At 44.0% G+C, this 10,073-nt stretch overlaps 1 protein-coding gene across 2 annotated transcripts; it reads left to right on the forward strand.

The window, feature by feature from the left end:
• The first annotated feature begins 304 nt into the window (after nucleotides 1-304).
• Nucleotides 305-8,911, forward strand: ZBTB18 (zinc finger and BTB domain containing 18). Of its 2 annotated transcripts, XM_056131835.1 has the most exons (3): nucleotides 305-460; nucleotides 2,844-2,927; nucleotides 5,242-8,911. In XM_056131835.1, the coding sequence occupies exons 2-3, from the start codon at nucleotides 2,915-2,917 to the stop codon at nucleotides 6,822-6,824; spliced, it is 1,596 nt and encodes a 531-aa protein (XP_055987810.1). In that variant the 5' UTR covers nucleotides 305-460; nucleotides 2,844-2,914; the 3' UTR covers nucleotides 6,825-8,911. The 2 variants fall into 2 exon arrangements, with proteins under 2 accessions (XP_055987810.1, XP_055987818.1); XM_056131843.1 differs by lacking the exon at nucleotides 2,844-2,927.
• Nucleotides 8,912-10,073: the final 1,162 nt, after the last annotated feature.

The raw sequence follows: 10,073 nt of genomic DNA on the forward strand, positions 1-10,073 counted from the left end.
GAGGCGGGGGGAAACATCTGGCCGGCGCCGCCGCGTGCGTGCGTGGTGCGTCCTCCCGCCCCCTCCCCTCCCCCTTCCCCGCCTGCCCCCCCGCCCCCCCGCCCCCCCACCCCCCATCCCGGCCCGGCGGCTCAGAGCTCGCTCCCTCGCTCGCTCCCTCGCTGTGTCTGGCAGGCTGCGGCCGCCGCTGGGCTGCTGCCATGGGGAGCCGTTGAGAGTGGGGCCCTCTTCGCTCCGCCGCGCTCCTCCGGCTGCCAGCGGGGGTGGGTGGGAGGGAGGGAGGGGGCAGAGGGGAGCGGGCGACGGAGCCGGGATTGGGGGGCGGGGGGGGCCGGGAGGGAGGGGGGCAAGAGCAGGAGGAAGCCCACCAAGTCCGGCGGCGGCGGCGGCCGGGAGGAGGCGGAGGAGGCGGAGGACGCGGCGGCGGCGGCGGGGAAGCGGTGACTTAGGGCCGCTCCGTGTGAGTCCCGGCGCCGGCCCCCGGCCCCTGACCCGGCGCCCCCTCCGCGCCCCGGCCCCCTGGTGGGCGCGGGCGCTAGCGGTGCGGCCCCGGCTGGCGGGGCGGTGCGGGCGGAGGGCGGCCCGGGCCGGGGGCTCCGGGGCGAGTGGAGTTAGTTTGTGCGGTTAGAGCTGTTGGGGCGGTGGGGGGCGGCGCAGCTGCGGGAGGCCCGGACGCGGGGACGCGGCCGCTGCAGCTGCGGGGTCGGGCGGGGGACGGGCTCACCGGCTCCGCGCCGCGCCCCCCCCGGCCGGTGCAGCTGCGGCACGGGGCGGGCTCCCGGCCGGTGCAGCTGCGGTGGCGCCTCCCGGGTGCGGAGGGCGGCGGGCTGGGGGAGGGGGCTTGGGAGCCGCTGCAGCTGCAGTGGCGCCCGGGACGGCCGCGGCTCCGGGGACCGGTGCAGCTGCAGTGGCGCCCGGGGGGAGGGGGCCGGCGGGGGAGGGAGCCCCTCCCGAGCTGGTGCAGTTGCCGGGAGGCCCCGGGGGCTCGCGCGCTGTGGCGTCGGGGAAGCGGTAGCAACCACCCTCTCCCCCCCACCCCCCTTCTTCTTACGACTTTTCTTTTGTTGTTGCCGTGACCCGGGTCTGTTTTCTCGTCTGTTGTTTAAAGGTGTTTTCCTGCTGCACCGGCTCTACGCCCTCCACCTCCTTCCCTGTGGTTTAACCTTCCTCTTTCCCTGTGTGTTTTATGCACAGCGAACTACGTAAAGATTTGCATTTCGTCCTCCTCCCCAGTCCGTGCCCCCCAGCCCCCCAGTCGCCCTTTGAAAAACAAAATCCAACCTCACAAAACCTCTCTGGACCCGCGGTAGCAAGACTTGAAGGGGATGATTTGTGGAGTGGAAGTCGCTGGCCCATTGCGGTGCTTGGGACTCATTAAACTGTCACTCAGCCCCCACCCCACTGGGTAAATGGGGTGATTAATGTCGGATATATTGGAATGGGGCGAGGGCCTTTGTGGAGAAAAGGTTGTGTGACTGAGAAGGAATTTATTTTCAAAGAGTGCCTTCTGAAATAGACCTTCATTATATCATCATTGAGAAGTTAAGAGAAAGTTAAGTTTGTGACTGGGAACGTGAGACAGGACAGAAACGTGGGTTTTTGTTAGTTTTCACATCTTTGCCTTGAGTTTCTAAAGAAAGTGGGCTCGTTATCACCAGCGCCGCTGTCCCCAGCTCCTTTTCTGCTGCTCTTTCTCCCAAGAGTCTGCCTCCTAAGAAGGTGTCTTTGATTTTCACAGCTGTCGCAGCACATCGCTGGGCACTGGTCAGCCCAGTCAGGCTTACATTACTATTTCATCAGCCGTTAGAAAAGATCCACAAAGTAAAACTGCAAAGTTCCCAAACTAACTGGACCTCGCTCCCCTCTCCGCCCCCTTCTGCACACACAGATTTTCTTGTGATCTTGAACATTACAGAGTGACCCAAGGGGAGCGTGGTAGGAGATTTTTATGGGACACTGATCAAGGGGAAGAAAGAGTTCTCTTTGGTTCTCTGCTGATAAATAAGATATGCAGGTGCTGCATTGAGTTTAAGTGAGTGTAGCAACTTGTATCAGTTTATTAATTTGCCTCATTGTACTGAAATACTTTCCAGGATTTCAAAAAGTGCAGTTTCAGCTTGTTGAGACTGAGAGTTGGTATTTGCCTAAACTGGCAGTGTGAGAAATTTTACTGAGAAGGTAGTTATAGATAAGTAGTTAAGAGTGAGATAATAAGGTGAACCAGGCTGAAGTAATAGTTCTGCGTAGTCTTCCAACATTCTGAAACATGTATGCCATTATCTCAGCATAAAAAAAGGGGGGGAAAGTGCCATAATAATGTTGAAATGGGACTGGAGATGTCAAATGGGTTGGTTTTAAATATCCAAAAGCAGCCTTTGAAACTAAACGTTGGAGTTGAATAAAAGTGAATCTGGATTTCCTGAATAGCACCGTGGCTTGAGTGTGCTGTCAGTATGTAAGCCAGTCCACCAACTTAAGACAGAAGTGTTGCTATTCCATAAATACAGTAGAACTCCATATGCTGAGTTTTTCAATTTCTTCTGTTAGAAAGTTTGGAAAAAAAAGGAGACTTTGAAGTATTTTGTTTATACTAACAGAAGAGAAAAGTTCTCCTAAGAAAAAGCTGGTGGCAGGAGTGTAGAGGAGTAGCATATGGCATTAAAAGGAGCACAGCTGGAGGTAGCATTTCCATCTGAACATGATGTCAGAGCAGCTGACAGCCTGCCATCCCTCAGCCTTTTATTCTAACACACAGACAGGGAGTTAGTGTGTGCGGATCTGTGGTGGAGAAGGTATCTCATTCCTCTCTAACATCATCTCCACTTTGCATCTGTCTCTCTTAGTCTGCTTTTTTTCCACCGATGTAACAGACCTGGAGCCAGCAAGACTCAGAGGAAAGGACTTAATCAGGTTTATGTGTCCTAAAGGTAGGAGTAGCAAGAGATTAGATTGAACATATTTCTGTTTTGGTGTTTTGTTTATTTAATTAAAAAAATCACATTACTTTTTCTAACCCAGTTTAGGAATAATATATGAAATTGAGTCTTAAATGAACATCTTATTAGAGTCTTGGGGTTGTTCAGTTTTATATTTTATTCCTTTTACTTGAGCAAGTAACTAATAATACACAGAAATATTTCAATTTTTGAAATGTTAAGGTTTGGTATTTATATGCTTTTTGAGATCACTTTGTGCCTTTTTATTGTTGTTCCCTGCTATTTAGATTCCTTTTGCTTTGGGGGGAAGAAATAGTAAATTGTATGGAATCTGGCATTCAAACTTACATGAGAAGATTATTCTAGTTAAAAAGCTAGATTGTTGTGTAATTAATTCCACTGTGAAACTTTATTCTTCAAAACATTCAGCAGCACTACTGAAACATACAGCTGTAGTGCTTTTGAAACCTAAGATTTTTTAAGAAGGGAAAAAAAAACTTTTGTCCCCAGGAGAATAGTTTGACTGGTTTCCTCATTTCTCCTTCAAATATATATTTAAGAGATCTTTTATTTCAGCATAACAATAATTATTTGCAGGAGTTTTTGTGTTAGCGACTAATTTAGAACTTGTAGATTTGAGCTGCTTGAATTGGCCAGACAGCTGTAATCGCACTCCTCTATTCTTAATCTCTTTATCTGGGCAGCAGCTGCCATATGGCCACAGTCAGCTGGATCAGATGTTTATAAGCTTCCTTCTTCGTCCCTCTCTGTCCTCTCAGCCTCCTAATTTGATCATGGCTACCTTGTGAGCTGCCCTCCAATCTTTATTTTTAGCCCTCTCAAGGATTAGGATTGATGTTAGCTGTGGGGCACTTAAAGTGATTGTATTATAAATCTTGGGTTTATTCTAGCAGTGGCATCTTGCAGGATGTTTTTTGGTTTAGGGTGAAAGTTTTAGTTTCAAAGTGTAGAGGAAGAAGGGAAGTAATTCTGAATATTAGTATGTATCTATCTCCAAAACATTTGCTGAGATGGATTATGTGGAGCCTCACTTCTGGTCATAGGAAAGGGGAAGTCAGGTTTTCTTTATTTTTAAGGAGTTGAATTTTGGCCCTTTTGTAAATCTTCCTCTTTTCTCCCTTTCCACTTTATCCCTCCCTCCGGAGAAAACAAGAGTAACAAAGCATATTTGAAAGAGTAGAAGCTAGCTAGAAAACAAAATATATCAAGTTATGTTGAAACAAAGTATTGTCTGTTGACTGAGGTAAGACAGTCACACACAAAAATCCTTTCTCTTTTTCTAGCAAGGGTTTTCTTTGGGGGGGCAGGGGGGGCAGGAGAAGGGTGGAGGTGGGGTGCGTTGAACCTGTAGTGCCTTTGAGTATCATTTGAATATGGTTTTTGTATTTATTTAAAAGTTTGAATTTTAATACAGAATTCATTTATTCTGTTTTGCAGTGGCTCAAAGTTTAGACGAGAATATTCAGATTTAAATAATGTCCCTTGGTTCTTAATATTCTCGATGCACATATTTTGCAAAGAAATAGAACCCTTTTTCGCAATTATAGAAATGTTTGGATTTGTTCATAGTAAAGATGATCTTTTCCATCTGTTGGTGTTAGTTCCTTCTGATCTCATCATACATGTGTGCTATACCTGCAAATCTTAAGGCATTAACATCTGTTTTTGTACGCATGGCTTTTGTTGTTGTAACACTCTGACTTTAAAAGTAAGTTGTTTGCTAATTTCTGGGCTAATTATGTAATTTTATTTTTTCTTGATTTAGGCAAATGTGTGTGTGTGTGCTTAAATTGTGCAAAAGTGCAGCCAAGTATCAAAAATCATAAAAAAGATGATCACCTAAGTTTTCTGAATCTTCCAGAATAACTTTGAGATTTCTCTCTTTGTTCTGAGTTTCCCCTTGAAGTTAAAGCTATTCTGTCCATTTTGACGGACATAATTTGATAGGTAGAATTAATTAAATTCCTCTGAAAGAGATCAAAATTCTTATTCGCACGCAATAAGAGACTTGCAGAAATTAAGGCTTTAAAACTTGATTAAAGTTCAAGAAAGGTAAAATTGGTCATAGACTGAGGCAAGGAAGTTTGAAAAGTATACATTTCTTCCTTTCATCCTCAGGTTGTGTATGTGTGATTTCACAGCCCTTGGGTTATAAAGCCTGATTAAAAATCAAGGACATTACCTCCATGGCCCAAGCTTTTTGTTTTTTTTCTTTTTATGTGGGGTCTGGAGAGTTCAAAATTGTTTCTGACTGGGCTCTTATCAGAAATCTTTCTGTTTCTAGGTTATGAAGACAGTATGGAGTTTCCAGACCACAGTAGACATTTGCTGCAGTGTCTGAGTGAGCAGAGACATCAGGGTTTTCTTTGTGACTGCACTGTTCTGGTGGGAGATGCCCAGTTCCGAGCACACCGAGCCGTACTGGCTTCATGCAGCATGTATTTCCACCTCTTTTACAAGGACCAGCTGGACAAAAGAGACATTGTTCATCTGAACAGCGACATTGTTACAGCTCCAGCTTTTGCTCTCCTGCTTGAATTCATGTATGAAGGGAAACTCCAGTTCAAAGACTTGCCCATTGAAGATGTGCTAGCAGCTGCCAGTTATCTCCACATGTATGACATTGTCAAAGTCTGCAAAAAGAAGCTGAAAGAGAAAGCCACCACAGAGGCAGACAGCACCAAAAAGGAAGAAGATGCTTCAAGTTGTTCAGACAAAGTCGAGAGTCTCTCTGATGGCAGTAGCCACATGGCAGGCGATTTGCCCAGTGATGAAGATGAAGGAGAAGATGAAAAATTGAACATCCTGCCCAGCAAACGGGACTTGGCGGCTGAGCCTGGGAACATGTGGATGCGATTGCCTTCAGACTCAGCAGGCATCCCCCAGGCTGGCGGAGAGGCAGAGCCACACGCCACAGCAGCTGGAAAAACAGTAGCCAGTCCCTGCAGCTCAACAGAGTCTTTGTCCCAGAGGTCTGTCACCTCCGTGAGGGATTCAGCAGATGTTGACTGTGTGCTGGACCTGTCTGTCAAGTCCAGCCTTTCAGGAGTTGAAAATCTGAACAGCTCTTATTTCTCTTCACAGGACGTGCTGAGAAGCAACCTGGTGCAGGTGAAGGTGGAGAAAGAGGCCTCCTGTGATGAGAGTGATGTTGGCACTAATGACTATGACATGGAACATAGCACTGTGAAAGAAAGTGTGAGCACTAATAACAGGGTACAGTATGAGCCGGCCCATCTGGCTCCGCTGAGGGAGGACTCGGTGTTGAGGGAGCTCGAGCGGGAGGACAAAGCCAGCGATGATGAGATGATGACCCCAGAGAATGAGCGGGTCCAGGTGGAGGGGGGCATGGAGAGCAGCCTGCTGCCTTATGTCTCCAACATCCTGAGCCCGGCGGGCCAGATCTTCATGTGCCCCCTGTGCAACAAGGTCTTCCCCAGCCCGCACATCCTGCAGATTCACCTCAGCACGCACTTCCGAGAGCAGGACGGCCTCCGCAGCAAGCCGGCCACCGATGTCAACGTCCCCACCTGCTCACTGTGCGGGAAGACTTTCTCCTGCATGTACACCCTGAAGCGTCACGAGAGGACTCACTCGGGCGAGAAGCCCTACACGTGCACCCAGTGCGGCAAGAGCTTCCAGTACTCGCACAACCTGAGCCGCCACGCCGTGGTGCACACGCGCGAGAAGCCCCACGCCTGCAAGTGGTGTGAGCGCAGGTTCACACAGTCCGGAGACCTGTACAGACACATCCGCAAGTTCCACTGTGAGTTGGTGAACTCCTTGTCTGTCAAAAGCGAAGCCCTGAGCTTGCCCACTGTCAGAGACTGGACCTTAGAAGATAGCTCTCAAGAACTTTGGAAATAATTTTATATATATCTATATATATATAAATAATATATCTATACATATATATAAATAGATCTCTATATAGTTGTGGTACGGTCTAAAAGCAGTCTTGTTTCCTGGAACTAAAAAGTTGGAATATTAACTTGTTTTTGCACTTTAGAATAGCATGAGAATCTCACTAATTTAGCATTCTGATAAAAGAAACTTTAGAACAAGTCAGAGAATAGAGAGGTGTTTTTCTTTCCAGGGGCTAAGGGGAAGTAAGCCAATAAGAAACTTTGAAACAAATTGTCCTATCACAAAATACTTTTAATATGGCTTAATTTTGTCAACACTGCTTTGTCTTTGGAACTCTCTTTTTCCCACTTTTTTTTTTCCTAAAAAAAAAAAGATAGAAATTCCTTTGGTTTTATTATCCTCTTTATATGTCTCAAATTGCATGAACCCTTGCTGGCTGTTGGAAACCTGAATGCTTTTAGACCCAAATGGAAATTTTCTGAAATGCTGGATTATCTATTTTTAAACAGGCAGTTGACTTAAAACTTTCTGTGGCAACTTCTGGTTTTCTGACGGTTCCCATTAAGAGAAATTCTGAAAGTACACTGGGATCACTGGGATGCTGTCGTTGTGAAGGTTTGCTTGGGATGAAAAAGGATATTGCAGCTTCAGCAGTGTTGAACTGTGTGTTGAAAATGTGAATTACTGTTATTGTATACTGTAATTGATTACATGGGCTGGGGGGGGTTGTCAAAGAACTTGACAGGTTGTGTTGATGCTCTTAGTTGAGTCTTGAAAAGTAAATATTAACGCTACAGAAATGCATGAGTTTCAATATATTTTTTGTCTTTGTTTGCATTGTATAACTTTAACGAGTGAGTTTTAAAATTATTTAATTTCCTTAGAAAAATAGCACCATTTGGAAAAGAACCTGGTGTTATGAAGAACGTAAATGCACTGTTTTTATTTTTATTTTATATAATTTAAATTGACTTTCCCACTGTCTTTAAGTTGAAACTGTTAAGCTGAATAAAAACTTAAGCTGCAAATTGATAACTTTGCTACATAACAAGGAAAATATAAATGTTTACAAACAGCTTAAAGATTTGCATGTGCAGTGTGCATTTATAACAAATTAATTGCACAAAACCCATGCCAGCTCAGAGTTTAGGTGTATACATTTACCCAGTTGAGCATTTTTAGAATAACTACTGCACAAATTGACAATAGGTCATTCTTTTTTAGCTCTCCTTTTCTTTTTCTCCCCTTCTTCCTTATTAAAAGCCCCCCCCCACCCTTCCAATCCCCCCCCCAAAAAAAAACTCTTGAAAAGATTCTATGGACTGAAAAAGCCCCAGGCTGAAAGGACTGGACTGCCTTGATTGACATGGGGATGGGGGTTAGTAGACTTATGTGTATCTCGGCAGCAGAGGCTGCAGCCCAACGTGTGGTTTTAATGACCAGCACACAGGGCAAAAGCATTTTGCACAGTGTTTGTTTTCCTGTCTTGCACTTACAAATAAGGTCTATGGGAGTAGCATGGAAAACGTTTGCTGTTTTTCCCTTTTTTTTTAATTGCTTTTGTTTAAAATTTGATCGCCTTAACTACTGTAAACATAGCCTATTTTTGTGCTTAAGATACTGAATGGAAAACTCCATTGTGTGTTGCTGGACTGTTTTGGAAATATTTGGTCAAATGTGTGTTAATTTGGCTGTAATGGCATTTAAAGCAAACAAACAAACAAAAAAAGCTGTGAAAATGGCCTTGGAGCATTATCTTTAGTTACTTGAAGAGTTTCTAGTTTTTTTTAAATACAGTTTATGTTAAAATTTTATTAATTTAGAGAAGACAATCAATGTCTGTGAGAAAACGGACTTTCTTTTGGATTTTCTTTTGTGGTCATTGTGAGTGATTGCTTTTTCTTTTTATTAGTTTCACATTCTTCCTTTGTTCTAAAACTTAGACTGACATCTAGCTTTGACAATCATAGTATGTTTTATTTTCCTGAGGGGGGAATAACTTATAATGCTGTTTAGTTTTGTACTATTGGTGTGTTGGTGAATTTTTAAACTGTGTGCTAACTGCAATAAATTATATGAACTGAGAATTTCTTGTGTGCTTTTTAAAAGTGTGGTTATGGCATAGATCCGAAATCTGTATGAGGTATCTTGAGTTTTAGAATACCTTAAGTTACTGATATGGAAATATATTTCCATCTGGTGATTTGAGATGGTACTAAGTGCACATAAAAAACGGACCCAGTGTCTGCCACCTAGATAAAAATGTTAAGGTAATTCCCTAAAAATCTGAACCTATAAAATTGTGGAGTGGCAGCATAGTTTCTTTCACCCCACCCCCTAATACTCTGTTCAGCTACAAATCTTTATACTACAAGTCATTTTCATGGGTAATTTTATCCTAAGTTGATTGGTCAGATCAATTCTTCTGTGTTCTAGTTTAAGTGGAAAATTGAAGGAGACCGGATGTCTTAATTTGGAAGACTGCTTGGCTAATGACTGGAATTCTCGGCAATTGAATTAGCAGGCATTCGATCAGTCAGGTCATCCTTTTTGTTTTGGGGCGACTCAGATGTTCCCAGATTTTAATTCTTGTTTTAATTATAAAATATAACTAAATACACACAAATTACTAAAAGAAGTGTTCCCTAGCTTTTTGTGATTGTCCCAACTTAATGCTTTCCTTGTTAGGCACATCAGGGTGACAAAAACTGCTGGTTAACCTAAGGACTTGACTGAACTAAGTACCTCATAGTACTGTAAAGAAATTGTTACCAACAATCCTCAGTGCAAGCAGGCCTGGTATGAACCTGAAAGAGCTTTAGTAAATCATGAAATGCTAAATGTCCCAAATGTCCAGCCTTTAAGATTCATATGAAGAAAATACAGCTTTAGTTTATTGTCAAAAGTAAGAATAGGATACGATATATCAATACATTAATAGAAACTGTAATTTGGAATTACCCCTTTAACAAAAGAAAAGGGAGTTTCTGCTACTTGAAACTCACTTATTTTAACCATTGTTTCAAATGAAAGAGAAATGAATGAACTCTGACAAAATAACTTCTTGAGCAGTTACAAGGTTATGTAAGATGGGATTGAAGACAGTGTCAAAGGGGATTTAGTGTTTGCAGTTACAACTGTAATTGGTCAAAGTATCCTGAGCTTTCAGAAGATGTTGATGGTCAAAGTGAATTTCACTGAGTAGTATCTAATTTTAAATAAGGTGCTATCTTAACCCACTTAACTAGA

The sequence above is a fragment of the Sorex fumeus genome, unplaced genomic scaffold (genome assembly GCF_029834395.1).
Source record: "Sorex fumeus unplaced genomic scaffold, SorFum_2.1 ptg000007l, whole genome shotgun sequence".
Classification (NCBI taxonomy): domain Eukaryota; kingdom Metazoa; phylum Chordata; class Mammalia; order Eulipotyphla; family Soricidae; genus Sorex; species Sorex fumeus.